Genomic DNA, 26,974 nt, shown 5'->3' on the forward strand with positions numbered 1-26,974 from the left:
GTTCCCGGCTCCCTCTCCACGTAAGACCAATACCCATGCCCATGCACCGCCCTCCCCCTTCCCCGCAGACCCCGCCTCACCACCGCGCTGGCAGGCGTGCAGAGCAGGCCGCCCGTTGCTGTACGGCATCCAGATCTTCTTCAGGGGGTTCTGGGTCAGTTCCCGTGGGGACGCCATCCTGGGGCTAGGATGAGTCGGCCTGCGCTGCTTCCAACCCAGCAGCCCGGCCACCTCGGGCCACTCGATGCCCCGCCCCCCAGCTCTACCCCTCAGCCCCGCCCCTCCTGAAGCCGCGTTGACGCCCTTCCAACTCCCCGCAGGCCCCGCCCCGGAACGAGTAGGCTCCACCCCAACAGAAGAGCGCCTGGCCTCCTACCACGCATGCTCAGCTCGCCTACTAGCGCGTTTTGGACTAAGCGGGCCCGCCCTGCATGCCAGGATGGGGGACGCGCATGCCCAGCTCCCCAGTTTCCAGGCTTGGATGGTGCCGGCCCCGCCCTGGATGCCGGAGCCCAGCACACCCAACGCGACCCTGATGATTTGCATAGACCTCACCCACGGCTTCGCCCTGGGCGTGCCAGGCTTGCCCCCAGGACACCCGAGGTCCCGCTTCCCGCTCTCCGTGACCTCAGGGCCCCCAGGAGGAGGGGTTTGCATGCGTTGGGGTAGGCCTGCGTGACGCGCAGAGCTTAGTTGGTCAGGACCAGCCTGGCGGCCTCTGCGTAACTCTCATCACTGGCCCGGTTGTCAACTGCGCCGCGCCCCACCGGCCTTGTGCCCCGACCCTCTCTTCTGCTCCGAGTCCCGGGACTCTCCACTGCCCACAGGAGCAACCTGCCCAACCACGCTGAAAAAGCTCCTTTATCTCATGGACAGGGACAGAGGACAAATCTCAAAATTAATCGTGTTTCTCTCTTTGCCTTAGCTGCTGGGGAGCTCGGGCTAAACCCCAGCCCGCCTGGAGCACGTGAGCGGCACCTAGTAACCAAGGTCCCTGGGGACTCACCAAACCCTGACAGTATCTTACTTCTCCTTCCAGGATTTCATTTTTACCAATTAAATTTTAAATCATAAGTTTACACATTTTTTTCTTTAATGAGCCTCTGCTTCTTCATCAGGAAAATGGAATACACACTGTCATGGATCTTACAAGATTCTGGTATGCGCTAAAAGTGTCAGTGTCTGAGAAATCCATTCTAAAGCACATTAATGTTATCATTTATTATATTATTTCTCTTCCTCCTGTCTCTAAAAATGCAGTGGAGGCAAGGGGCAAAGGAGAGAGCCTGAGTTCGGGAACACTTGGTCTACCTCCTCTCTGTCTCCTCAGCCCAGCCTCTTAAGCTTTGTACACTTTCTGCCCCCGACCTTAGCTGACACTGCTCGAGTCTGGGTCACACTGCCCTCTAGCGATGTCCTCCACCACATCCCCTGGCAGGATCACTGCAGCCCCAAGTTCTCTCTGCTTAATGTGTGCCCAGCCAGGATCCAGGGGCTGGGGCATGGAGAAAAGTCTCCACCCAGTGTTCCACAGGGGCAGCACCCCTCCCTCTGCCCTCCTTGTCACACCCCTGCCTTGAGTCAGTCCTCCAAGTCACAGCCCAGCCCTTCAGAGCCTGGCAAGGACCCTTAAGATGACTGATACAGATGTCTTGCCCACTTCACAGGAAATGAACGTTAAGGAGGTCCACGTGCTAGAAGCCCACGCAGACCTTCCCTGGAAGCAGCTCAAGCTGCCTCCCCAGGAAATACCCTGCTCAGACAGAGTCGGCCACTTCCTCCTTCTTCAGCCTCCCCCTTCAGTGTCCACCGTCCACCTCCTTCCCCGCCTCATGCCCAGCAGCTGGCACACCCACAGGCAGCTCCTGATGAGCAGGATGCCCCTAGTGACCTTCCACCCACTTCCTACTTCTCCAAAGCCACTCATTCTGTTCCTGACAAGTCAGCCCTCCTGTCTGTCTCCTGGCCACTACCAAGGCCATCCTGGGGCCACCCTAGCCTCAGAGACCTTGTCACCACATACCCACACCCTGTCCAACCCCCAGCAGTCATTGCAAAGTCTACCTCATCTAACATCCACAGACACCCTGCACCTTCTCAGGCCTGCCATTCTCCTCTCCAACCCTCTTGGAATGTTAGTCAAAGGCTGGGGGTAGGGGACAGCCAGGGCAGGGCAGGAGGCCAGGGCCATGTCTGGGAAGCCATCCTCACCTCCAGAAGTCTGAGTCTGGCTTCCCAGGAAAATCAGTGGCTCTGTACCTCCCACTCTTCCCGTCTGACCCTGGGCTGACCCAGACATACCTTCCCAAGTCTCTATATCCAGTGTGAGGCCACATGTCAACAGCAGGAGGAGCCTGGAGCCCCTCCCCAAAGGCCAGGGTCTACATCTGCTCTGAGGATACTCCCCTCCCATGGCCCCATTTCTCAGGTAGGAAACTGAGGAAGGGGAGGAGGGCCCAGCGTCACAGAACCGCCAGCCCACAGTGCAGGATGGACTCAGCTCAGCTCCCAGCCCTTCAGAACCTCACCTCCCACACCTTGTACTATAACCACACATCCCACCTCCACACTTGCACTCTTGCATGTTCCCTCCATTGAAATGCTCTCCTGACTTTCTGCTCCCTCAGCGCCAATACGTCCAATAGAATAACTGGCCCTCATGGCTTTCCCTCCTTGGGGCCATCCCAGAGTGAGCCAGCTCTCCTGGCCCAAGGGTGGGAGGTGTGCTAGGATGTCAGTGTGCACTTGTGTGTGAACACATCCTGCTCAGCTTTTCCTCGCCGTGAACCTGCCTGGCCTGGCTCCTGTGGTGCCCTCTGCACTGACCACCGGACCTCCTCCCAGTGTCCCAGACTACAAGCTGTGGGGTGTCCTGAGTCTTCAGTCCTCAATGCTCAAACTCTTCCCAGTCCACGTATCTGCTGGCCAGACCTGGCCAAACCGACAGCCACCCTTTGCAGCATATGGGCCCAGGGACCTCAGTGCATCCCACACAGACCCACACACCACTGCACGAAAGCATGGTGTGCACACAGCCACTGGTGTACACACACTAACAGGCCCTGCACCCAGGCTGGTGCAGAGACAGGCCAGCTGCGGTGAGGCCTGCTGCTCTCTGCTGTCTTCCTTCCCCTTTATTCCCTCCTCCTCTCCCCTCTGCTGTCACTGGGAGGTTGGGGAGTTCCTAGGAGTTCCAGCTTCCTCTGGCCATTTCTAGCCAAGGATCATCCTGTGTCTCCCTGGGTCCAGAGCTCACACAGGGTGTGAGGTTCCAACTTGGGGGTAGAGAGCCGTGTAACCAAGCAGCCCGTGAACCCTGGCCTGCACTTGCTGATTCCAGCCTGGCACAGGGCACACAGTAGGTGCTCAAAGTGACTCAGGACCAGCCAGAGCACACAGTAAGGTGCTCAGAGAGGTTCCTGACTGGGACAGAGCACACAGTAGGTGCTTAGAGCAGCTCAGGACCGGCACAAGGCACACAGTAGTTGCCCTAGAAATGCTGGTTTAAGGGCTAAAGTAACATCACATGAAAAACTTCCCAAATGAGCCTCTGGATATGACCCCTGAGGGGGGACCTGGATAAACATGACCCCTTGGAGGCCACCAAAGGGCAGAGCAGGAGGCCCCCTGGGAAGCTCCAGCTGACTGTCCCTCCCCCTGGGCTGGAGGAAGAAGCTATTTATAGTTCCCCCTTGGCCCAGCTCCTTCTCCCCGGCAAGACGCCAGTGTTCCCCCTCCTCCATGCCACTGACAGACTGATGCCCCTAAGAGCACCCCTATTCCTGGAGAGACCCCCAACACTCTCACACCCCTTCTAGCACCATCTCCACTTTGCCCAGGTCTTTTCCCAATCCCCCCACCCTGTCCACCCTGCCCCGTGCCTACCCTGCCTGCTGCTCCCTGACCAGGGGTCCGTCAAGAAGCTGCCTCCTTCCTTGCCTCTGTTCATCCTGCAACCAAACTGGCCTGGGCCGCCGCCCCCTGCAGCTCGGAGTCGGGCAGCCCCGCCCTCCAGGCTCCGGAGAGAGCCCAGCAGGCCGGGTGGCCCCGCCTCTCCAGCCCCGCCTTGGGCCCGCCCCCCAGGGCTGCTGACAACTGTGAGATCTCCGTCAGTGACCCCGGCCCTGGGCAGCCACACTTCCGACAGTGCTTTCTCCAGCCCTTGTCTCCAGCTGGAGTTGTCTACACTACCCAGAATACCTGCCTCATCTGCAGGCAAGCCTGACCACACTCTCCAGAAGGTCAGTCCCATCCCAGCACAGCAATGGAGTTGGGGTTGTGAGATTAGGCAAAATATACGCCCTGCACACCAAGGGACAGGTCAGTGAAATTGGGGCGGGAGGAGTGGGGAAAGGAGCAGTGTAGCCAGCTATGACTCCGCCCTCGTGTGTCACTGCCTGGGTGCACACGACTGTGTGATCCTTGTTTATCCCATTCTCCGGTCACTACATGTATTGAGTGCTTTCTGCGTGCCAGAACCTTCATGTACATTACATCACTCAGTGCTCACAAGAAGCTTGGTGGCATCACTCTGCTTTACAGAGGAGAAAACAGGCTTGGAAAGGTGAGGAGGTTTGCTCAAGACAATTCGATGAAGGAGGGGCAGTTGGGCCAGAGCCCCGGCAGCCTGAGCTCCCTCTCCCCTGAGCCATGTGTATCCAAGGGCAGAGGCTGGGTATGCAGGGGTGTGGGTAAGACAGTGCCTGGCTATGTGTTGAGCGTGCTTCATGTAGGTTTGGGGGACAAGCTCCTGTTCCTCCCAGCTCCCTCATATGGCCTCACCTTGCTCACACGTACTCACAGCTGTCAGATACACAGAGATGCAGCCACACATGCGTGCACACCCCCCCACCCACACACACACAGGGCAAGGCTGCCACGGCCACAGACCTCCCACGTACGACCATCTCACTCTGCCTAGAGATGCCCCTGATAGCTCCATCCATCTGGGGTGGGTGCTGTCTCATGCATGTGACCCTCCGCCAGCATTTCTCTGTGGTGACCTGTGGGAGGACAGGGCAGACCTGTGGGTCTGGTCTTAGGTGGGCTGGTCTCCGATGCAGTGATGGTCTCTTGTGTTGAGGTGCCTGAAAGTGGCCTTACAGTGACCACATGTGATGGTGTCCAGATGCTCTGTGACTGGACACAAGTAGGACCCAGACATGATAAGACTCCATGCGGTAGTGACCTTCAATGGTAGTGTCCAAACTGTCCAGACATACTGTAAGCCTGTGGGGCTCCTAGGAGTGGCAAGACTCCACTTGGCACCCTGACACAGCAACATCCAGGCTGTCCAGACACACTGTGACTCTGTGAGGCACTCTGATATGACACCACATGGCAGTGACCCCACGTGGTGGAGTCCTGATGCACCGTGCCCAGATGTAGCACCGTCCAGCTCTGCCGCTGCCTTGCAGGTCTCCCCATCCACACTGGCTCCATCATTGTGATCCCCTCCCTCAGGCTCAGCGGCGGCCAACATGGGCCAGGATGTGGGTATTGGCAGCAGCTTGCTCCCTCACTGCCCTGGCCCGGGCCTGCTCCAGTAAGATCCGCAGGAGGCCAAGGGAGACATCCAGCGAGAGGGTGATGCGGGGGCCAGGGCGGGGGCCAGGGCCGGGGCGGCCCCAAGCAGTGGAGGGGCCTGTGGTGCTGGCTGAAAGGCTCTCCGAGGTCACAGGGCGGGGAGTGGCCTGGGGAAAGTTCTGAGGGAGAAGCTGGAAGCCTGGGATAGGGGTTGCTGGGATAAGCAGAGTGCTGCCCAATGTCAGGACCATCAGCACCAGCAGAGCCCACCTGGTCATCGTGTGGTCAGGCTGCGAGGAGAAAACAGGTTCAGGGCAGGGGCCCTGGTCAGCTATGGCCCATAGACAGAGACAGATGGGGAAAGCAGAGAGACAGAGAGCGGCCAGGCCAGGGACAGAGAGAGACAGAAACAGAGATGAAGGAACAAGAAGAGAGCCAGAGTGAGACAGAGATAACAGACAGAGCCAGGCAGAGAAGGGGTCAGAGGGACAGAAAGAGTGAGAAAGAGAGTGAGAGAGACAGAGATAGACAAAGTGATGGAGAAACCCAGAGACAGAGAGCCACAGGTACATCTAGATATGGATATATTTTATAGAGAGAGAGATGGGGGGGAGGGAGGAAGAACAAGAAGAAGAAGAAGAAAGGGAGGGAGGGAGGAGAGAGGGAGAGGGAGAAAGAGATGGAAATGAATGAGAGGGAGGCGGAGCAAATGGAGAGTGGAAGAAAAAAGAGACAGAGGGCTTCCCTGGTGGTGCAGTGGTTGAGAGTCTGCCTGCCAATGCAGGGGACACGGGTTCATGCCCCGGTCTGGGAAGATCCCATGTGCCGCGGAGCGGCTGGGCCCATGAGCCATGGCCGCTGAGCCTGTGCGTCCGGAGCCTGTGCTCTGCAATGGGAGAGGCCACAACAGTGAGAGGCCCGCGTACCGCAAAAAACAAACAAACAAAAAAAAAGAGACAGAAACTGCCCCAGAGACAGTGTGATGGAAATAAGGATGCAAAGAGAGAGAAACACAGAGGGACCAAAGGGGAGCCTGAGGTCTGAGCGAGAAAGCTTGTAGTAGATCCAGGGCAAAGAAAGGCAGGAATGGGGGTACTTGAGGCAGAGAAGCAGCCAGAGATCCCAGGGCGCCTCAGGTTCAGAGACCTCCACTGACCCAAATCCCAGATCCATTCAACCCCAAAGGCCCTGCCCACCCACCTTGACCCCAGTCCCACCAGTAGCAGTCTCCTCTAGGGTTAGCTAGGGCCAGGTAGTGCTGTGCTGTGGTCTGCCTCTCTGCCCTCTTCAGGGCCCATTTATCTCCCTCAGCCCCTGGGCTGACAGCTGGGCCCTGTCTCCTGGCTTGAGGCAGCCCCCCACCTATGATTCATCCCCTCCTGGGGAGCAGTGAGGACATATCCTCGGCCCCTACCCTGTCTTCTTTCTGGGGACAAGTTGGAGACTGAGGGTCACAGGACAGTGACCATGGCTGGACAGTGGTACTGCCCCCCTGACACCCACACCTCCCCAAACAGTCACAACAGGGGCCTTTAAACAGCAGCTTTAATGCCCCCCAGAATCAGCACCATGTCATCACAGGCTTGGGCCAAGGGGCAGGTCAGATGCGGTCAGATTCAGTCACATCCGCTCACTGCCCACAGCCATCCCCACACTGAGTCATCTGCCGGGGAGGCAGGAGCCACAATGGGGGTTTATCCACAGGGAGGAAGGCTAGACCCATGGAACAAGTCACTGAAATTAACGGACACGCTCATGCACGCTCATGTGCACGCAGGCCTCTAGCACCAAGGGGAGGGACAGCAGGGTCCAGCTGAGACACCGACTCCTCCAGGGGATGCTGAACTTCAGCTCATCGTCTGCCTAAGCTCCCGGCAGCACCTGGGTGGGGCAGGTTGGGTTCAGCCATCTGACCTTACCCATCCCATCAGCCACAGAGAATGGGGAAGATGGGGGCATAGGGTGTGGAGGCTCTGCCTGCAGAGAGGGAGGCTCACTCAGGTCTTTAAGGGAGGGAGCACTGAGGGGGGCCATGCTGGGGACTCCACATAGAGCTGGGGTTCTCTACTCAGCTCTTTGGTCTGGGGGGGGTCTGTCCCAGGTCCCCCAGTCTGAGGGGGCTTCTGACCCAGGACCCTGACCCTGGACATGATCTGGGTAGGCCCCTAATGGGATGGGAGGTACGCCCATACCTGTCCCCTGGCTCTGAGCCACCCGGGGTGGGCAGCGGCGCTCACAGGCCTCACGGGTCCCAAAACGGTTGGCATTCCCTCCACAGCCACCATAGACAAAGGGGTGACAGGCCTCCGTACCACCTGCCACAGCCCGATGATACCAGCGCAGGGTGTAGGCAGTACAGGAGCCCTCGTCCAGTGGAAGCGAGCAGGGGTCCGGGGCTGATGGAGGTCAGAGAGGTCAGCAGGGATGGGCTCTGTCTGCCCCTCCCCAAATCCCTCTGGGCCCAGCCCCCTTTCTCACCATCGCCATCCCAAGGAGCCTCAGGGTCCTGGTATTCCTCCACCGAATACTCAGAGTATTCGTACTCATCATCCTCAGGGGGCACCTGGCCTGCACGCATGGTGGGGTGTGCTGTGAGCAGGGCCCCAGTAGGGCTGAGTTCATGCTGCCCAACCCTGGCCCTTGGATGGGGTGGGCAGCACTGGTCTCCCACGTGTACACAAGAGTGTTCCCTGAATGTGGACCCTACACGCGTGGCGTGGGACCTGCACACGTGAGCAGCCCCGTGTGTGTCTGTTCTCCCACCCGACACGCCCCACGGCTCCAGCCGTCCTCACCTTCCTCCTCCGCATGGGAGACGCGGAGAATGGGCACGGCGTGGAGCTGGGGGCCAGCGGTGTCTGCAGCGTAACTAGGGAGGGGTCCTAGAGCCAGAAGCAGGGGCACAGAGCTCTGGGGTCAGCATGGTGGCCACCCCAGCCAAGCCCCTGCTGCGAGGACCCAGGTGATGGGCACAGCAGGGCCTGGGGTGAGGAAAGTTCCGGGAGCAGAAAATACCAGAAAACTACTCACGTGATCCAGATGTGATAAACTGGCCCTGGCAGGCTGGAGGGGGCAGAGAGGGGGCAGGGAGAGAGACAATAACAGAGCAGGAGACAAAGATGGAAAGAGGCAGGGAGAGAGACGCACACGGGGGCAGAGACATACAGAGAGGGACAGCAGGAGAGAGTGACAGACAGGAGAGAGAGGAAGGGAAGCAGATGCAGAGAGAGAGAAAGAGAAAGAAAGGAAGGGGAGAAGCAAACAGAGGGCGAGAGTGAAGTTGGGAACAGGCCAACAAAGGGCAAGAGAGAGAGGGAGAGACAGCCAGGCAGGAGCCGCAGGCATGGAGACAGAGGGAAAGCAGCCACAGAGAGAGGCGGAAGGAGACCAGCTTCACTCTCTGATGACCCCCAGGGCCACCAGAGCCCTCCACCCACACCCTGGCTCCACGTCAGGCCCTGAGGAACTGGCTCTGCTCACACCTCCACCCCCTCCACACGCCACCATCCTGGGCACCCAGGAACACTACGAGTCCCTCCACCTCTGCCTGGGTCTCCATTTGAGGAAGTCCTGTCAGCATGTCTGTCCTGAAACACCTGTGTGCTTTTTGTATCCATCTGTCTCCACCCATCTCCTTGACTGCTTGCCCCTTGGAAGTTCTGGGGATGCTGCCTGCCCCTGTCTAGGGGTACGGGGATGGAGTGGGGTGGTACCCAAGAGACTGTGGGCTGAGCCCCACTCACCGCAATGCTGAATCATCTCCTGACGCACAAGGCCCCGAATGTCATCCTCCTAGGAGCCCAAGACCACAAGGGTCATGAAGAACCAATGGATCACAGAAGGACAAAGGGTACATGATGCAGGGATCATGGTGGGACAGCGCTGAGTCAGGGTCCAGGGTCCAGGGGGTCGGGGGTTGGGTGCAGGAGGCAGAACCCACAACCCCCATACCCCACACTCACTGTCAGTGCAGCTTCTCCCTTCTCGCCGCGGGGCCCCACAGGTCCTGGCCGCCCCTATGTGCAATGGATAGGACCAGGCTGTGACCTCTGATCTCACGGACACCAGAGGTCACCCCAACCTTTGACCCCAAGCCTAGGAATCCCCACTCACCTGCTCCCCTCTCTCTCCTGGGGTTCCAGGGACCCCAGGGGCCCCCACCACACTCTCTCCAGGGGGACCTCGTTCACCCTGTCAGACAGGACCAAGTAAGCAGGGTCAGAGGCAGTGGGGGTCAGAAGTAGGACAAATTGGGGTCATAAGTTCAGAGGTTGGGGCAAAGATATTGGGGTAATGGGTTGCAGAGCTAGAGGTCAATGAGGTGTGAAGGGTCAGTGAGGCTCAGGGGTCTGGAATCAGAGTCAGGGCCCCTCACCTTCTGGCCCTGAAGTCCTTCGGGGCCTTTGGGACCAATACTGCCAGGTGGCCCGGGGGGACCACTAGAGCCATCACTGCCCCTGGGACCTGGGAAGCCCCCAGTTCCTGGAGGCCCCTGAGGAGAGATAGGTCAGGGTCAGTGATGAGAGCTTCCAAAGATGGACCCACTTCCAGAGAGTACAATCTCCTCAATTCACCGTGACCTTAGCCTCAACTTACCCGCTCCCCTTTCTCGCCCTGGTCACCCTTGGGTCCTGGCTGCCCATCAAAACCGCGGTCACCCTGGGAACAGAAAGAAGCATGAGAGTCCCTCTGCCTTGGCCTACCTCAGCTCAACCCCCATAAGCCCCCAGGCCCAATGGCCATAACCTCAAGTACCTGTGGCCCTACCAGTCGAAGACCCTCAATCTGCCATGATCCCCATGACCCTGACCCCCCTGTGATGCCCCCTGCCCTGACTCCACCTTTTTCCCCTACACTGACACTCCAGCCTCCCCACTGACCTCCACCCACCGTAACCCCTTAGCCCTGAGGCATGTGCTGCTCCACCTCCCATCCCTTAATCCTAAATGTGCATTGTGGGGACTTCCTTGGCAGTCCAGTGGTTAAGACTCCACGCTTCGGAATTTCCCTGGTGGTCCAGTGGTAAAGGATCCGCCTTATGATGCAGGGGACGTGGGTTTGATCCCTGGTCAGGGAACTAAGATCCCACATGCTGCGGGGCAACTAAGCCCATGCGCCACAACTACTGAGCTTGCGCGCCTCAACTAGAGAGACTGCGTGCCACAAACTACAGAGCCCACGCGCCCTGGAGCCTGCGTGCCACAACTAGAGAAGAGAAAACCCGCATGACACAGCTAGAGAGAAGCCCATGCACCGCAACGAAGAGCCTGCACACTGCAACGAAAGATCCCACGTGCCGCAACTAAGACCCGACGCAGCCAAAGAGAAATAAAAATAAAATAAAGAAATAATAAATCAATCTTTAAAAAAAAAAAAAAGACTCTGCGCTGCCACTGAGGGGGCACGGATTCAATCCTTGGTCGGGGAACTAAGATCCCGCATGCCACACAGTGCGGCCAAAGAAAAAATGAAAAAGCACGTTGTGACCCCAACCCACCCTGAAACCTTAAGACCAGCCCCACTCCACCCCCCAATGTCCCAACCTTTCACGACCCAAAACCTTCCTTGACCCAAAACCTACACGACCCAACCGTGCCCTTCCCTGCCCAATCCTAAACCCCCAATGTCCACTGTTGAGAGAGACCCCATACCTTGGGACCGATCAGGCCCTCCTTCCCAGGGGCCCCTGACTGGCCTGGAACACCCGGCTCCCCCTGGACAAGAGAAGACATTAGTTAGGCCCTGGCCCACCCATCCACTCCTCATTCTGGGGGTGCCCCACTCTCACCAACTCTCCTTTGCGTCCTGCCAGCCCTGGGCGGCCCGGGGGACCAGCTTCTCCCTGCAGGGATCAGGTGGAGGGATCAGCCTTAGGCCCCAGGCCGCACAGCCCCCCACATCCCCACGCATATGCCCCATCACCCCTGTACCTTATCTCCCTTCTCTCCATCAAGGCCACAGGCTCCCTTAGCCCCCTGTTCGCCCTGCGGGAGAAAAGAAGTGAAAAATGACTTCCAGATACCTCACCCTGTAACCCCTTGACACTGAAACTACTCTCCAAACTGGCCTTAGATACTCCAACCTCTGACCTTCCAACCTCTAACCTAACACCTCACCTTCAACCCCAGATACCCCCACATCTGACCCCAAATACCTGACCTCTGACCCCAGATACCTCACCCTCCAACATCAGGTCCTCCTGATTAGGGGGAAAAAAGCAGTCCCCTTCTCACCTTGAGGCCCCGGGGACCCATGAAGCCAACATCTCCTTTGTCTCCTCGGACACCAGGGGCTCCGTCTTTTCCTCGGGATCCCTGGGGGGAAAGGGGTCAATGTGAGGCCAGGGGAGGTCAGTGAGGGATCAAAGGGAATCACTTTGGATGTAATGGACAAGGAACACCATAGGGGTGAGAATCATCATTAGGGGCCAGAGCCACTGGAAGGGCAGGGTTTTCCATGGGGATGAGGGTCACCATGGGCAGGGGTCACTATGTGGGTGGAACCATCATGGGGGCTACTGTGAAGGTAGGGGTCCCTGGACAACATGAGAGTACTGGTTCACTGTAAGGTCAAAGGCCACTACATGGGCGTGGGGGCATCTTACCGGCTCACCAGGGATCCCTGCAGCACCAGGCTCACCCTGTGGGAAACACAGATGGGGGAGGGCAGCCCTTCAGTGTGACTGTCCCCTATACTGGCCTGTCTGCTGCACATGCAGCCACTCGGTGACTGCAGCCAGGGCCCAGGCTGCACAAGGAGCCCGTGTGAGCACATATGGGGCCAACAGCGAGGGAGGCAGGAAACCCTCCAATGCTCAGAGGACACCCCTGGGACAGGGGTGTGTGATGCATGGCTCTGGGTCTGTACCTGGGGCGGGACTTGCCTTGGGTCCTGTGAGTCCACGCACTCCCAGCAACCCAGCTGAGCCCTTGTCTCCAGGCTGTCCCTTGGCGCCCTGTGGGAGTGACCAGGAGAGGGACACAATCAGGACCAGACCAGGCTGCATGCTCAGAGAATGACTGGAACCTGCTGGCTGAGGTGGAGCTGGCCAGTGCTGCTCCCGCGCACTTCCCCATGGCCCCTTCCCTTCCAGCCCACGCCCCAGCAGGGTGGAGCTGGGGACTGTGGCTGGTGGGGTGGCTCATTTCTCACCCCAGGACCCCCAGATTCCTGCCACTCCTCTTACCACTGGGCCCCTACCCTTACCCCTACCTGGAGTACCCCTAACAGCCAAGGAGCCCCCTTCCCATTCCCACAGGCACTCTCATAGAGCCACAGTCCACACACTCCCCTTCTCACCTCCTATCCAGGCCCTTGGGCCCCCCCATAGAGCCCCCATCCTCTCAGCCACCCCACAGAGTTGCCACAGCTGACAGAACCCCCTCCCCTCTGACCCCCAGAAAGCCCCCTCCCATCCTCCCCTCCTGTCCTCACAGACCCTCCATGGAGCTCCCCAGCCTGTAGGACCCCCCTCCTCACCCTGTATAGAATATCCCAACCTCATCCCCATACCTTTTCTCCAGGGTCCCCACTGTCTCCCCGAGATCCTTTGTCACCATCTATGCCCCGAGGCCCTCGTTCACCCTGGGTCAGGGTCAGAAATCAGGGTCAGGGGCTAAAAGTCCCTTACCCTCTGAGGGTTTGAGCTCTCAGATCCCCTGGCCCAGCACACACAGAAACCCCTCCCACACCCATCTGCACATGGACCAGACCCACTCACCATGTCCCCCTTGGCACCTCGTGGCCCCGGAGGCCCCATAATCACAGCTGAGTCACCCTGAGTGGACAGGGGGCAGTCAGAGGAGTCAGGAGCACCCTTAGTCCCCTGCCCTCCCCCATGCACACACTCACCTTGTCACCCTTTAGCCCTGAGGTTCCAGTGTCACCCTATTTGGTGGAAGAGTGTGAGTCTCACCCAAATAGAGAAGCCCCAAATCCTGAGTTGCAAGATCCATCCCCACCCACACTCAGGGACCTCTTCCCCATATCCTTACCTTCTCCCCACGCTCCCCCCAGCTGCCTGGGGGACCCTGTATGAGAGAAGAAAATAGTGAGCTAAGGGAATTTGTGGGGACTACTGGGGAGAGAGGTCAGGGGGCAGGGGAGGACCGGGGGGCCTGGGGGAATGGGGGAGACAAAGGACCAGAGAGTAGCCAAGGAGAACCAGAGGGCTGCAGAAGGCTGCAGAGTGTCACAAGGGCACAGAGGGCACAGACAGGGGACTGAGTCACACCACTGGCTCTTTCCCCAGGGAGACCCACCACGAGTCCTCGGGGTCCCTCCAGGCCGGGGCGGCCATCTTCACCCTGGTTGGTGACAATAGATTCAGTGACTCGGTAAGTTGGAAATCGGAGGCAAGAACTGTGATGAAGGGAGTCCCAGGGTGGCTCCCTGGAATGGCCATGGCTGCAGAGCAGGACATACGTACCCGGACACCCGGCTCCCCACGCTCGCCTCGGGCCCCAGGCGGTCCTGCTCCAGTGTCTCCCTGGAGATCAACAGGACACCAGGGATCAGTGAGGGGAATTGGTGGAGGACAGAGGGTCATGGGAGGTCGGTGGAGGTTGGAGGGAGTGACAGGGGTCAGTGGAGATTGGAGAAGGTGACAGGGGTCAGTGGAGATTAGAGGGGGTGACAGGGGTTAGTGGAAGCTGGAGGGGGTGACAGGGGTGCAAGAGAGAGCCAGTAGCATCGTCCCATCTACCTTGTCTCCTTTGAGTCCAGGGGCCCCAGGCGCTCCCTGTGGGCAGAGTGAGGTGAGGCTTCTGTGCCCCTCAAAGGCACACACATATCTAGCCACACAGTGTGGCATAGTCCCCAGCCTAAGTCCCCACATGGACAGACTCCAACACACAGCAGTCAGAGACATGGGGCGTTGGGGCACTTCTACTCACCGCTAGCCCAAGGGGTCCACGTGGCCCCAAGGGACCTGGGGCTCCCTCTCTCCCTGGGGGGCCTGCCAGACCCTATAGTGAAAATGAGGTAAGAGAGGCGAAGGGTGACTTGGGAACCTTCCTCCCGTGCTGTCCTCCCAAAACCAGGAGCCCCCTCGGCAGGGTTGGGCCCCCTTCTCCTCCTCACCCAGTACCAGATTCAGAAGTCCTCAAGTCACCAAGTCCCCACGTGCAGCCCTCAGCACCCTTACCCGCTCTCCACTGGGGCCCGGCTGACCCATCTCTCCTCGAGGGCCTGTCTGACCGGGGAACCCCACAATACCAGGAGCACCACGGGTGCCAGGGGGGCCCAAGTCTCCCTGCAACAAAAATAGCAAAGGGAGGAATGGCTCCAGCAGGACCCCTTCCCAGGACTAGCCCCAGAATACCCTCTTTCTCCCACCTCCAGGCCCCCCGCCCCACCTGCTGCCCCCACTACTAGTGATGGGGCATTGTTTTACCTTTAGACCTGGAGGACCAATTGGCCCAGGGGGCCCCTGGACCCCAACTCCTGGGTCACCCTTCAAGGGAAAGAAGAGTCAGATCAGGCTCAGGGAGTCTCAGGACCATGACCCCCAGCAGGGATGCTTTAGGGCACACATACCTTGTGACCTTTGAGTCCTGGAGCCCCTTTCTGACCCTAAAACAAAGTAAACAGCATTTGAGAGTAGGAACATGAACCCAGAGCTCAGGTATGGCCCCAAAACATTCCCACGGGAGCTCAGAGGCGACCACGGACATTTGGCACCAAGGACGTGAGTGCAGGTATGTGGGAGTGCAGACAGGAGCAGGAACTCAGACATGTCCCATCCCAGGGAGCTTAGACGTGACCACAGATATGAGCTCAGATACAGGAGCACAGACAAGGCGGGGAGAGGGGCAGCATCAATACATGACCAAGGAGAGGCCCACAAAAACTCCCATGTGTCCTGAGACCTGGGAGATCAGACAGGAGCACACGTGCTCAGACACAGGGAGGAACAGAAGACCTAGGACAGGCACGTGGAAGCCAGGAGGCGTGACCCCCGCATGCTCCCAGAGCAGGACCCTGAATGCTGGAATGTTCAGCCAGGCTCGGGTTCAGATGTGCCCACGCTCAGCAACGGTCCCTCACATCCACGACTGCACTCCTCAACCCAGACTCAGACTCGCCCAGACCCCAGACTCACATCTTCACCAGGATCTCCAGGCTCCCCGGCACGGCCGGCTTCACCCTGCATAGAAAGGGTGGTGAGGGTGTCTAGCCACCCAACCGTACCCCTCCCTGCCCAATGCACAGGCCCCGCGGCCAGGCCCACCGCACCTTCTGGCCTCGCGGCCCCGGCAGTCCTCGGTCACCTTTGGCTCCCTGTGGATACAGGGGTCAGGAGGACACATGGGTGTCAGGGGCACAGACAGCTGAGACTCAAAGAGGCAGCATGAGGCCCGGACCATGTGGGGCACATTATGGAAGGTGAGGGTCACAGGGGTGGAGGAACTATGCTGTGGAGGTTCCACACTCACCGGCTCTCCCACCAGGTCTTCAGCAAGGCCTCCAGGGGTGCCCTGATGAGGGAAAGGGGTCAGTGGGGTTCCTCAGCCCCTAACCCTTGTGCCCCCCAAACCAGGGCCTCCCACACACTCACCTTCTCTCCCTTTGCTCCAGGGGGGCCGACCACAGCCTGCAGGGAACTCCTGGTGAGTTACCTCGCCTCCTGCCACCTCCCCATCCCCACCCCGCCGTCCATATGGAAGGGACAAACTAGGCTTGGGAGTGAGGCAGAGGAGCTGATGCAGAAGGTGGCGGTCAGGATCAAAGATCACCTGTCCAGGGGTGCCCATGGGTCCAGGCTCTCCTTTAGGTCCGACAGGGCCAGGCAGACCTGGTGACCCCTATGGCAGAACGGTGGGTGGAACTCAGTGCCTCTCCACCCCCTGTCCCTGCTGCCCAGCCCTCCTCTTCCTTCAGGCACACGGCAGCTGGCACAGGCCCCATCACATGCCCACAGCGAGCTCCCCTCAGAACACACACCGGCACGCCAGGGGCTCCTCTGTCTCCGTCCTTCCCACTGGCACCATCACGACCTGGCACTCCCGGCTTCCCCGTCTCCCCCTGAGAAGGGAGAGCTCTGTCAGAGGCCTGCCCCCTGACTCCTGACCCCCGGAGTCCAGCCCTGATCCCCAGGACTCACCACTTGTCCAGGCAAACCTGGTGCCCCCTGAGGACCCTGAAGGAAACAAGTCAGATGTGAGAGGGACATGGAGAGCACGGGACCCAGAGGGCAGGGACATGCTATCTCTGCAGGGGCCTCACTCACCACAAGGCCTGAGGCGCCAGGGGGGCCAGGAAGTCCCACAGCTCCAGTGGGTCCAGGCAGGCCCTGGAGGAAGAAAAAGTTCAGGGCAGTGCCAACCCCACCCAGCTCCCTGTGACTAACCCATGGGCTGGGTCACTCACCCGTCCTGGTGGTCCTGTCTCTCCGGGCTCCCCCTGCCAAAACCCCAGAGACCACATGACCCCACAGATGAATGAGAGGCCCTTCAGCCTCCATCCACAGCAAAGCCCACATGGACGGAGCACCTTGGTGCTCAGTCGCATTACAGGGCAGTGACATTCCCAGAGGTTGGCAGATGTTATCCTGGTGCAGACAGGCTGCTCCAAGCCACCACCTCCTTCCAGCCACACACACACACAAGCCTATACTCACCTTCAGGCCAGAAGGTCCCTGGGGTCCCGCAGGGCCAGCAAGACCCTAGAAAAAAGTTATCAAGGGCAGGAAACTGGGGTCAGAGTTATCCACCTGGACTCATGGACTAACACAAACAAGTTATCCAACTGAGTCATCAGTGGGGACTGATGCCTGTCCCACCCCCACTAGGCAGTGCTTCCCCATCACTCACCGGGGCACCAGGTGGTCCAGGGTCTCCATGGCCACCCTGTTGGAGAGAGAAAGAGCCAGACGAGTGGGAGCCAATCCCACCCTCCCAGGGAAACTGAGGCAGTACTGCCCATTGTAGGGGTTACCCACTATAGGATGGGAGCAGGAGGGAGCGGGATTCTGGGGTACTCACCATTGGGCCAGGGGTCCCCCTTGGACCTTGCAGACCCTGGATAGAGAAGGGGGCTTCTGAGCCTCAGTCTGGCCTCACTTGGGCCTGTTCCTGCCCTCTGGAGACCTTTGCCTGGGGGCCCCACTTCTGCACCTCTACCCCTCCCAGGCACAAATCACCCCATACCCACAGACTGCCCCACATAGACAATACACATGGGCCTGTACACGTACACAGCTATCATGCATCTGCACTCAGACCTGGGCACCCAGTCACCACACCCCGGCACCAGTCACTGGTGACACGTGCATACGGCGGCCAGCATACAGCAAAGGGTAGCTGTTCCCCAGAATCTCGGCCACGCTGTTCCTGCCATCACTCACCGGCTTCCCCTCAGGCCCAGCCACGCCACGCTCTCCTGGCAGACCCTAGAGAGAACACGTTTAAGGCCACACTGTCCTTGTTCCCCATCCCAGCTTCCCCCTAGACAGCCCCAGGCAGAGCAGACTCCAGCCCGGACAACACAAGTGAGAGCCGTGTACTTGTGCACCCATGGCCTGTGGGGCAAGGACTCACCGGGATGCCATTTTGACCCCTCTGTCCAGGCTCTCCCCAGTCTCCCTTGATGCCTGGCTCACCCTGCAAGCAGAGTGTCATGCCCTGAGCCCCCATCACTGCCAGGTGCCCACAGACATGCCACCCCGGCATGCCCTCCTGCAGGGGAGGGGAAACATGGTGGGGTGGGAGGCCTCACCCTGTCTCCTTTGGGGCCTTGGTTGCCGTCACTGCCTGGCTCCCCCTGTGGGGATGACATGTCAAGCCAGGCGCTGGCGCCATGGCAAGGGTGGCCCCCAGGTTGATCCCACACACTGACCTTAGCACCCTTGAGTCCAGGGGGTCCTGGTTCTCTAGAGAGTCCAGAACCTGGCTCGTCCATGGCCACCTACAAGCACAAGGTCACAGGAGAGAGATGTGTCTGTCACAGAGGCATGGAGGGGTCATCCCAGATCACAGGGTGCCAGAGGGTTGTAGGGTCAGAGTCACCACATGGAATTTCTGGGGCTCAAGCCAATGGTGGCCTCTTGGTGACAGCAGTCACAGGTTTGGGCAGAGCTGGGGTGATCACCTTGGGGCCAGGGGGGCCAGGGGGTCCAGGAAGGCCAGGAAGGCCGTCTCTGCCCTGCAGAAAAGAAGAAAATGGGTGGCCACCCCAACACAGCCCATAGGCAGTCCCGCCCAGTAAAGCCCCCTCCAGCTCACCTGTTCTCCACGTTCTCCTTTCTCTCCCCGCTCTCCCTGAAGTGCAAATCGCAGGGTGAGGGCTATGCCCGTGGGGAGTCCAGCTCCTCCTGAGCCCACCTCCCCGGCTGTCCCAGCCAGGCTCACCCTCTCTCCGGGTCTCCCTGCCTCTCCCACACTCCCAGCCGGGCCTGGGAGCCCAGGGATACCAGGCTTTCCAGGTTCCCCAGCAAGGCCGGGAGGTCCAGGGGGGCCCCTCTCCCCAAAGGCCAGGCCAGGTGGTCCCTGAGGGCCGGGGTCTCCACGATCTCCCTTCAGCCCGCGTTCTCCAGAAAAGCCAGTGGGGCCCTGGACGAACAAAAGAGTAAAATAAATGCTGGTGTCAACCACACCCTCCACAGGACATGCCCCCTGAGCAGCCAACACACACCTCCTTGCCTGGTGGGCCCCGCTCTCCTGGGTCCCCCTTGGGGCCACGACGCCGTTCAGGCACAGGCAGGAAGCTGCCAGAGCTCTCTTCCCAGCTCTCCACGATCTCCCGCAGGGCGGACGTCTGAGTGACAGTGAGGGGTCAGAAGAGCAGGGCCATTACTGCAGCCTCCCATGCCTTGGCCTGGCCCCACGGGCATTACTTGTCCCGTGGGGTTCCCATCAGCCCCCGTGCCCAGCCCCCAAACAACCTACCTTGATGCCAATATTTTCCAGCAACCGCTCCACATTCTGGGGACACAAATTGGGTGAGGGGCTGCCCACAGAGGAGAAGGCCCCACACTGCCCCCCAAAACAGCCTCCCTACCCTCTTCCCCAGGCTTCTTGCCCAGAGGACCCTTTAGTCCTTGAGGAGTCCTTGGTTTAGTCCTTGGTTGAGGTGACTCGAGGTCACTGGAAGCCCCTCCCTGACATGTCCCCGTTGCCCAGGTTCCCCTCAGTGTAGGCTACAGGAATCCCAACAGGGCAGGGGGCTGAGCACACAGCACAGCTCCAGTGGGGCCTCACGGCAAGTGGAAGGGAACAGAGGTGGCCGCTACAGGCGTGCACATAACAGTCAAGGGCCAGGTCCCAGGCTTCACTCACCGCCGTGCTCCCAGGCTCTCCTCTCAGGCCACGCTCTCCTGGGAAGCCCTGGAGACACCAAGAGACAAGCCGCTGGACCCAGCTTGGGGTTGGGGCTGGAGGCATGTGCGCGCATGTGTGGGTGCTATGGCTACCGGGGCAAGTGAAAAAGATGGAGGCCTCACCTGTTCCCCTTTGGGTCCAGTCTCCCCACGGTCACCCTGAGAAAAAGAATGACCAGTGGTGAAAATGCCCCCACTCTGGGCAGCCCCTGACCATACCCCCCACCCAGCATCTGCACACTCACCTTGGAGCCCAAACCTCCTGGAACACCAGGGAAACCCTGAGATATGTCAGAACACAAAGAAGTCACACAGGATCATGGCATCCCAGGGTGACAACATAATGGTCCCTGTTGCTCCCAAGTCCTGGAACTACCCTGGACACTCACCTGGCCAGGAGGGCCAACCTGCCCTGGGATGCCCGGGGGGCCCTGGAGTCCAGGGCTACCAGGAGCTCCTCGCTCACCCTTGGGGCCATCATGACCCTGTGGAGGATGCAGCCAGCATCAGGACCCTGAGACCCCAGAAAGGAGTGGAGCCACATATCACAGGGTCAGGGTCAGGGTCAGGGGTCAGAGGTTGCAGAAGACTCCAACACTCACTTCTCTCCCAGGAGCGCCCGAATCTCCCTTCTCTCCCTAAGGAAGACAAGGGTGCTTCAGACATGGCCCCAATCTGAGCCAGAGCAGACTCCAAGTGAGGGGACTCACCTTCCTCCCATCTTCTCCAGGGTCCCCAGGTCCTCCCTGCGGGCAGAGGACTCACATCAGACCCAACAGAAATAAGAATTAAGAATTGTCTGTGTGTCTTGGTAACTGTCTGCAAGTCCTGTGTCTACCTCACTATGTGTGGCCGTATGTATATGAGTGACTGTGGACACAAATGCATATGTCGGTCTGTCCCCGCATGTATCACACGTCAGAGCCTTGGATATGTGTCTCACCACACCTCCACAGAGGTACACGTGCAGCCCTGGGGCCAAGCCATAGCACGTGTATGGGTGGAAGTGTTTGTGTGTCAACATGTCTTCAGTATCCCTGAATGTGGGCTTCACACCTGTGTGTTGGCACCTCTCCATCTGTGTCTGAGGCTCTTTGCCTGTGCCCGTCGCTGTGGTTATTTTAGCTTGTGTTGGCCCATCCAGGCACAGGTCAGCACGTCCACTTAACCCACTGTGTCTGTGAGGCTGCCCGTGTGTGCACATGGACGTGTGCTTCAGGATGTATCTGTACGTGTGGGCTACGTACTCGGGTGTCGGCCCGTGTCAGCATGTGTCTGTGTGTGTGCCCCGTGTGTATGGCACATCTGAACCATGTCCATGTGCTAACATTTTTTGGAGGTTTCACTGTGTCTACCCTGGACACTCACGTTTTTCCCATTCAGGCCAGGCTTGCCATCCTTGCCTGGCTTTCCCTGTGGGAACAGATCATTGGTCAGAAGTCAGGGTTGGGGTGAGGGCAGTAACGGGGCAAAAGGATACCACGAGGGGACTTCCCTGGTGCACAGTGGATAAGACTCCGAGCTCCCAATGCAGGGGGCCCGGGTTTGATCCCTGGTCAGGGAACTAGATCCCACATGCATGCCACAACTAAGGAGCCCGCCTGCTGCAACTAAGACCCCGTGCAACCAAATAAATAGTTTTTTTTTTTATTTTTAAAAGGGTACAATGAAAGTGGGACTCACCGGTGCTCCAAGGGGACCAGAGGGGCCAGCGGGGCCCTGTTCTCCTCGAAGGCCAGGCAGTCCCTGGAAAAAGTCTTTGCTAGGATTGAGAGGGCCACTGATATATCTCCTGGGGCACATCCATGGACTTGGAGAACCCCACTAAGAACCTCCTCCCGTGTAGAGTCCCCCCAGAATTGGGAGGAGCCATTGAGGTCCCGAGGCTGAGACCCGATAGGGTAGGGGGCCCCCTGCTGAAACTCCCAAGGGAAGAATCCTCAGGATTTGGGGGTCCTACTATAGCACCCAAGGCAGAGAAGATCAGAAAGCAGGATTCTGCTCAAACCTGCCTGCCAGGGACTGGGACCCTCCCAAGGACAGGGCTGGACCAACTCCCCCTACTCCCGCTGGTCCTGTGACTATGAAGACCAGGCTACACAGTTCATGCTGGACCCCTGAGCCGCCCTCCACCCTAATATCTCCCCTTACTTACGTCTCTCCCTGGGTCCCCAGCCTTGCCTATAGCACCCTGAGGAGAGACTCAAGTCAGGGAGTCCGCAGTGGTCATGGGGTCAGGGGCACTGCCCACTGACAGGGCCACTAGTTCCTGTGAATCCAAGGCCTGTCAGGCAGTAACATCCCCCACCCAGGCAGGGTACTAGGAGAAGACACAGATAACCCATCTGGCCCCAGAGCTCATCAAGACCCAGAAGACTCCAGTGAGTCTGGAGCCATACAAAGGGGCAAGGGAAGGGGCGTGACCAGGCAGTGACCACCACGACTCACAGGCAGCCCAGGGGGACCAGGGGTTCCTGGTTTCCCATCCAGTCCACTGCGGCCATCCAGGCCAGGGGGGCCCCGGTCACCCTGAGGAAAACAGAGTGGTAAGAGGCCTCGAAGGATGAGATGGATCTGAGAGCCCAGGCTCACAGTCAGAAAACCTCCATGCCCTCTCACCTTTTCTCCTCCTGGGCCTCGAACACCTGGGTCCCCCTGAAGAGAACAAGGTCAGTGAGAGGTGAGGGCAAGATGGGAACTTAGGCTGATGGGGCAAAGTGTGTCACTCACCTGCGGGCCTGGGGGCCCCCGAAGTCCACTGATGCCCTGAGGACAAGGGGAGGAAGAAATCAGAGCAGGCTTTCCCAGGCCCACACGTTCCCACGGGATAAGCCACACTCACTCTCTCCCCAGAAGCTCCAGGGGGGCCGGGGTCACCCTTGGGTCCTCGAGGACCCTCCTGTCCACGGTCCCCAGACTCTCCCTATGGTAGAGACAAACGTGTTGAGGGAATAGCACTAGGGCCACAGGCATGCCCAAGGCAAAACCTGTCATGGGGGTGCTGGGATGCTTTCTTATGCTCACAGCTTCACTCCACCCACGGAACATGATACCTTCTCTCTGACTCCAAGTCCCGTGTCCACCTGTGGAGGGAATGGCCAGTGAGAAGAATAGTTCAAGTAGGGGAAGAGGAGTTGGTGAGGATCAATAAAGACATCAGGGGGCAGTGGGGGAAGTGGGAGTCAGTGGAAGGGATGAAGGGACACCATGTGGGGCTAACAGGGGCAGGTGAGGGAGGTGACAGAGAATCAGACCCAGGCAACCCTTACCAGCCGTCCAGGGGGTCCTGGGGGACCCTAGGAAAGGAAAGAACTGTAGTCAACAGGAGCCCTGCGGCCCCACGGTATGGCTCAGGTTTGCCTCAAGCTCAGCTCTGCTCCCAGATTCCCTGCACCCCAGTGCCAAACCCCAGAAGCCAGGTCAGGCCTGGAGGTGGCCACCAGGGCTCCCGACCTTGACCTCCAGGCCCTTAATGGAGGTGCTGACCAGACTGAGCACCGGAACCCTGTATCCCTCCCGAGCCCAGAACAAGAGCACTACTGAGCCCAGAACACCAGCACTACTCACTGGCTCCCCACGGTCACCCTTGGGTCCAGATGGTCCAGGGCTCCCCTGCAGAAAGTCAGAGGGTCAGGGTCAGTGAGGAGAGGCAGCAGTTTGGGGGAGCTTTGGAAACACCCTAAGGATTCATGGGGATCCTGGTGGCCTTTGGGGGTTGTGATGAAGGGGTCAAAGGAAATGAGGACTGTGAGGGTTTAGCGCTGCAGGGTCGGGGTGGCAGGGTCAGAGGCTGGGAGCTGGATGGTTGGAGATTGAAGTTGAGGTTAGAGTTCAGGGATCAGAGGTCAGGACTCACGTTTCGTCCATCCTCTCCAGGATCTCCCTGGTCTCCCTTCTCACCCACAGGCCCCCGAGTTCCAGGTGCCCCCTGAGAAGAGTAGCTGGTGTGAGACAGACCCCCCCAGCATTTTGCAGATTCCCCCATGACCCCCATACTGCCCCAGTTCTCCATCACCCTGAAAACCATGTCAGAGTTCCCCATCACCACATGCCTCCCTCCAGACTCTCCCATCACCCTTTCTCCCCTCAGAGTTTCCCACAGCTTCATGCCCACCTCCTATAAGTTCTCTCATCACCCCCCCTTACTTCTCCCTGCAAAGCCTCACCCGAAGGCCACGCTCGCCAGCTTTTCCAGGCAAACCTGGTTCACCCTGGTGGTGGAGAGAACGCCACATCAAACAGGTGAGTTAGGCTCAAACTAACTCAGGGAGTGGCGACAGAGAAGGGCCTGGGAACCAACTGGACCAGAGGCAGGGGGGTGGACTGGATAACCTGGTGGAGCCCCAGCCCCCCAGGGATCACAGTTCAAGGGTAAAGGATCAGCAACCACAGTGGGCAGGAATCTCACCGGGGGACCCTCGTCACCTTTCTCTCCAACTTCACCCTGTGAGACATGAGAGTCAGCCTTGGTCCCCAAACCCCCAGGGAGGCCAGCAGTACCTTACTCCCCATCCCCCAGCACTCCCCCAGTCCAGTCCTCTTACATCTCGTCCTCGGGGGCCGATGGGTCCTGGGGAACCAGGACGACCAGGGTCTCCCGTCTCTCCGGGAGGCCCTGAGTCACCCTGTGGAGGAGGCAAGAGTGATGTGGCACGTATAGCCAGCCCTTGAGGGGAGGTGACCCCAGAAACCTTGATGTTACCCAAGGTCACAGGCACTCACCGGCGGTCCTGCTCTGCCAGTGAGGCCGATGGGACCCTGCAGGGCATAGGGAGGGAGGTACGACTTAGTTGGGGCTCCCAGGCACCACCTCATCTCCTTCTGTCACACTCCCCATCCCCACATTTACTCACCCGGACTCCAGGGTCTCCCTTGGGGCCAGGGTCTCCAGGAAGAACCAAGCCAGGTGGGCCCTGGGTGAGGAAGGATCAGAGGTCAGGGGACACAACCATCACCTGTCCTAACCCCTAAACACTTCCCCGCACTTACCCGTTCCCCTTTGACTCCGGTAGCTCCTTTGGGCCCAGGGAGCCCTACGTCTCCCTGGAGGTGACAAAGACCACCAGCATCAGCCACAGGCTCCATGAACCCACCACCCAGCGATCATGCCACAACTGTCATGACCTCCAGGGGCCTCCAGGCAGGCCCAGAGGCAGGCCCTATGACCTTGATCTCAACCCTGTAACAGCGTCCCTTCACTCTTACCAGACTTACCTTCTCTCCTTTAGCTCCAGCACCCCCAGGTCCCTGAAAACAAACAGGACAGACACGGCTTGGCCCTGCCTAGGGATCACACTACTACAGGCTTGATTGGAGTTGGGGTTATATAGAATCAGAAGTGTCTGCCCAGAGGTCACAGGGTCACCGCTGGGAGCAGGGCAGGGGTTACACAGGGCTCACGACCTGTATGGTGGTCATGGGTTCACAGGATCACAGCCAGGAGTTGGAAGGCGTGTTACAGCATTAGAGTTACAGAGCTCTGAGCCAGTCCAGGGTCCCAAGGTTATGGGGTCACAGCCTGGAACGCTGGTTTCCAGGCGGGTCACACTGTTCAAGGGCCTGTGCGGTGATCGGAAACACACCCTCCCTTCACTCACCACAGCGGGGTCCCCAGGGCGACCAGGCTCCCCCTGTAGAGAAAGGATAGGGACAGGGATGGGTCAGGGACCCACCTAGGAACTCAAGGCCCCAGTATCCCACCTGCCACAATCCTTGGTATCGGGGGCACTTGACTCCCAGCCCATGACCCACCTTCTCTCCTCGGCGGCCAGTGGGTCCTGGTGGCCCCTGCACATGGAGAAAGCATGAGCCCAGGATGGGGAGGAACACATGAGAGCCCTACTCCTGATCCCACAGTCACATACTTACTTCAGGACCCTCAGGTCCAGGACGCCCAGCAACTCCTGGTGGACCCTGGGGAAGAGGAGCAGAAATGCTGACCCAGGTGGGTGGGGGCAGGGGGATTATGGCAGGTAAGGGCTAGAGGTTCAGGATGGGGGTCACAGAAGATCAGGATTTAGGTCAGCAGGGGTCAAACTCGGCAGGAAGACAGAGACCAGGTCAGTGGAAGTCAAGGTCAGTTCAGCAGGGTCAGAAAGCTAAAAGCGGGTCCCTGGGGTTGAGGGTTAGAGCCTGCATCAGCAGAGATTAGGAGTCATGTGAGGAGGGGTGGAGGGCCAGGGGCAGTGGAGGTCAAGGGCAAGAAGTCAGAACCAGGAGGGGTACGGAGCCAAGGTCTACTGGCACCGGCAGTGGGGTCAGTGGGCTCACCTGTGGTCCCGCTGGGCCAGGGGATCCACGTTCGCCCTGATGGAGCAGAATGGGTCAGAGCTGAGTCTGGCTCCAGATCCTCTGGGGCCCTGAGGGCCCCCCAGGTTGCACTTACCTTTTCTCCAGTCTCACCGATGGCCCCTGTTAGTCCTTGGTCACCCTGAGGGGAGAGAGATAGGAGAGGGGCCTTTACTGTCGAACCCCAGACAAAGTGTCTCAAACTCCAATCATCTGTCTCTGAAATCACAGCCTCTGACCTGGGGAGAACCCTTATCTCCTGATCCTCCTGCCTCCCCTAATCCTACGGGGTCCCAGTGTGTCACCTCTCATACCTGACCCCTCACAAAATGGCACTTACTTTGGGGCCAGTGACTCCAGGAAGTCCCCGTAGGCCCTGAAAGGGGTTCAGAGATTTGGGTTTGGGAATAAGGATGGAGTAGAGGGTTGATGGCTGAGGGTGGGGGCTGGAGCTATGCCCACCACGCTCAGAATCCCTGGCCTCTACACTCACCGGCTCACCCGGGGTCCCAGGTTGTCCTGGGAGGCCTGGGGCTCCATCTTCACAGTCACCCTGAAGGAAAAACAGGTGGGTAGAAGACCCTGCTCCCAGCACCCAGAGGCCTCACCTCAGAACTGGGACACCAAGAAGTCAGATCTCCCACCTTTTCTCCTTTTTCTCCAGGGGGGCCAACTGAGCCTTGGGGTCCACGGCTTCCAGGAAGACCCTAGGAGGAGGTGAGTAAAAATGTGAGCCCCAAACTGAGGTCCAGCACCCACCCACTGCCCCAGAAGAGCCCCCAGCTCCTCTATCCACACCCCAGAGCATGGGCCACAGGGTCCCCAGCAGAGCCTCAAGGCTCC

The 26,974-nt window shown here is 59.2% G+C and overlaps 3 protein-coding genes across 14 annotated transcripts in view; all 3 read right to left on the minus strand.

Moving 5' to 3' along the window:
* The window catches only part of PFKFB4 (6-phosphofructo-2-kinase/fructose-2,6-biphosphatase 4), a 43,292-nt gene extending 39,040 nt beyond the window's left edge, over positions 1-4,252 (minus strand). For 3 of the 5 annotated variants that reach the window (XM_033864882.2, XM_033864881.2, XM_033864880.2), the window contains exon 1: positions 3,886-4,252. In XM_033864882.2, coding sequence (XP_033720773.1) covers positions 3,886-4,252 — 367 coding nt within the window. Of the gene's footprint in view, positions 1-80; positions 240-3,885 lie in introns of those variants that run through there. The other 2 variants (XM_033864885.2, XM_033864884.2) reach the window with 1 other exon arrangement.
* Positions 4,253-5,460: 1,208 nt separating this feature from the next.
* Positions 5,461-6,938, minus strand: UCN2 (urocortin 2). The gene has a single exon (XM_073787953.1). The coding sequence runs from the start codon at positions 6,096-6,098 to the stop codon at positions 5,466-5,468; it is 633 nt and encodes a 210-aa protein (XP_073644054.1). The 5' UTR covers positions 6,099-6,938; the 3' UTR covers positions 5,461-5,465.
* Positions 6,939-7,053: 115 nt separating this feature from the next.
* The window catches only part of COL7A1 (collagen type VII alpha 1 chain), a 32,813-nt gene continuing 12,892 nt past the window's right edge, over positions 7,054-26,974 (minus strand). For 3 of the 8 annotated variants that reach the window (XM_073787889.1, XM_033864891.1, XM_033864886.1), the window contains 80 exons: positions 26,776-26,838; positions 26,625-26,684; positions 26,472-26,507; positions 26,229-26,273; positions 26,114-26,149; positions 25,712-25,756; positions 25,595-25,630; positions 25,441-25,473; positions 25,058-25,090; positions 24,833-24,886; positions 24,697-24,756; positions 24,566-24,601; positions 24,388-24,468; positions 24,252-24,287; positions 24,010-24,054; positions 23,700-23,771; positions 23,411-23,455; positions 23,113-23,139; positions 22,897-22,926; positions 22,686-22,766; positions 22,574-22,609; positions 22,463-22,498; positions 22,292-22,372; positions 21,999-22,034; positions 21,527-21,589; positions 21,212-21,256; positions 20,554-20,589; positions 20,446-20,481; positions 20,233-20,328; positions 20,089-20,124; positions 19,967-20,002; positions 19,803-19,850; positions 19,413-19,448; positions 19,159-19,281; positions 18,876-19,076; positions 18,750-18,785; positions 18,616-18,669; positions 18,364-18,432; positions 18,244-18,288; positions 18,066-18,128; positions 17,873-17,917; positions 17,511-17,546; positions 17,340-17,375; positions 17,147-17,191; positions 16,897-16,929; positions 16,757-16,819; positions 16,631-16,666; positions 16,471-16,551; positions 16,263-16,331; positions 16,085-16,120; positions 15,963-16,004; positions 15,763-15,807; positions 15,629-15,673; positions 15,064-15,099; positions 14,921-14,980; positions 14,672-14,779; positions 14,421-14,492; positions 14,231-14,266; positions 13,955-14,014; positions 13,788-13,832; positions 13,521-13,556; positions 13,378-13,413; positions 13,247-13,303; positions 13,039-13,110; positions 12,410-12,481; positions 12,131-12,166; positions 11,760-11,840; positions 11,457-11,510; positions 11,315-11,368; positions 11,178-11,240; positions 10,123-10,185; positions 9,902-10,018; positions 9,640-9,717; positions 9,489-9,542; positions 9,270-9,318; positions 8,557-8,589; positions 8,322-8,408; positions 8,005-8,115; positions 7,719-7,922; positions 7,054-7,407 (listed from right to left, as the gene is read on the minus strand). In XM_073787889.1, the coding sequence (XP_073643990.1) occupies positions 7,379-7,407; positions 7,719-7,922; positions 8,005-8,115; positions 8,322-8,408; positions 8,557-8,589; positions 9,270-9,318; positions 9,489-9,542; positions 9,640-9,717; positions 9,902-10,018; positions 10,123-10,185; positions 11,178-11,240; positions 11,315-11,368; positions 11,457-11,510; positions 11,760-11,840; positions 12,131-12,166; positions 12,410-12,481; positions 13,039-13,110; positions 13,247-13,303; positions 13,378-13,413; positions 13,521-13,556; positions 13,788-13,832; positions 13,955-14,014; positions 14,231-14,266; positions 14,421-14,492; positions 14,672-14,779; positions 14,921-14,980; positions 15,064-15,099; positions 15,629-15,673; positions 15,763-15,807; positions 15,963-16,004; positions 16,085-16,120; positions 16,263-16,331; positions 16,471-16,551; positions 16,631-16,666; positions 16,757-16,819; positions 16,897-16,929; positions 17,147-17,191; positions 17,340-17,375; positions 17,511-17,546; positions 17,873-17,917; positions 18,066-18,128; positions 18,244-18,288; positions 18,364-18,432; positions 18,616-18,669; positions 18,750-18,785; positions 18,876-19,076; positions 19,159-19,281; positions 19,413-19,448; positions 19,803-19,850; positions 19,967-20,002; positions 20,089-20,124; positions 20,233-20,328; positions 20,446-20,481; positions 20,554-20,589; positions 21,212-21,256; positions 21,527-21,589; positions 21,999-22,034; positions 22,292-22,372; positions 22,463-22,498; positions 22,574-22,609; positions 22,686-22,766; positions 22,897-22,926; positions 23,113-23,139; positions 23,411-23,455; positions 23,700-23,771; positions 24,010-24,054; positions 24,252-24,287; positions 24,388-24,468; positions 24,566-24,601; positions 24,697-24,756; positions 24,833-24,886; positions 25,058-25,090; positions 25,441-25,473; positions 25,595-25,630; positions 25,712-25,756; positions 26,114-26,149; positions 26,229-26,273; positions 26,472-26,507; positions 26,625-26,684; positions 26,776-26,838 (4,581 nt within the window). In that variant the 3' untranslated portion in view covers positions 7,054-7,378. Of the gene's footprint in view, positions 7,408-7,718; positions 7,923-8,004; positions 8,116-8,321; positions 8,409-8,556; positions 8,590-9,269; positions 9,319-9,488; positions 9,543-9,639; positions 9,718-9,901; positions 10,019-10,122; positions 10,186-11,177; positions 11,241-11,314; positions 11,369-11,456; positions 11,511-11,759; positions 11,841-12,130; positions 12,167-12,393; positions 12,482-13,038; positions 13,111-13,246; positions 13,304-13,377; positions 13,414-13,520; positions 13,557-13,787; positions 13,833-13,954; positions 14,015-14,230; positions 14,267-14,420; positions 14,493-14,671; positions 14,780-14,920; positions 14,981-15,063; positions 15,100-15,628; positions 15,674-15,762; positions 15,808-15,962; positions 16,005-16,084; positions 16,121-16,262; positions 16,332-16,470; positions 16,552-16,630; positions 16,667-16,756; positions 16,820-16,896; positions 16,930-17,146; positions 17,192-17,339; positions 17,376-17,510; positions 17,547-17,872; positions 17,918-18,065; positions 18,129-18,243; positions 18,289-18,363; positions 18,433-18,615; positions 18,670-18,749; positions 18,786-18,875; positions 19,077-19,158; positions 19,282-19,412; positions 19,449-19,802; positions 19,851-19,966; positions 20,003-20,088; positions 20,125-20,232; positions 20,329-20,445; positions 20,482-20,553; positions 20,590-21,211; positions 21,257-21,526; positions 21,590-21,998; positions 22,035-22,291; positions 22,373-22,462; positions 22,499-22,573; positions 22,610-22,685; positions 22,767-22,896; positions 22,927-23,112; positions 23,140-23,410; positions 23,456-23,699; positions 23,772-24,009; positions 24,055-24,251; positions 24,288-24,387; positions 24,469-24,565; positions 24,602-24,696; positions 24,757-24,832; positions 24,887-25,057; positions 25,091-25,440; positions 25,474-25,594; positions 25,631-25,711; positions 25,757-26,113; positions 26,150-26,228; positions 26,274-26,471; positions 26,508-26,624; positions 26,685-26,775; positions 26,839-26,974 lie in introns of those variants that run through there. The other 5 variants (XM_033864887.1, XM_033864888.1, XM_033864889.1 and 2 more) reach the window with 5 other exon arrangements.

The sequence above is a fragment of the Tursiops truncatus genome, chromosome 10, assembly GCF_011762595.2.
Source record: "Tursiops truncatus isolate mTurTru1 chromosome 10, mTurTru1.mat.Y, whole genome shotgun sequence".
Lineage (NCBI taxonomy): Eukaryota > Metazoa > Chordata > Mammalia > Artiodactyla > Delphinidae > Tursiops > Tursiops truncatus.

Excerpts from the sequence above, each read along its gene's own strand:
- UCN2 (XM_073787953.1), bottom strand. The coding sequence starts at position 6,098 with ATGTACCTGTGGCTCTCTGTCTCTGGGTTTCTCCATCACTTTGTCTAT.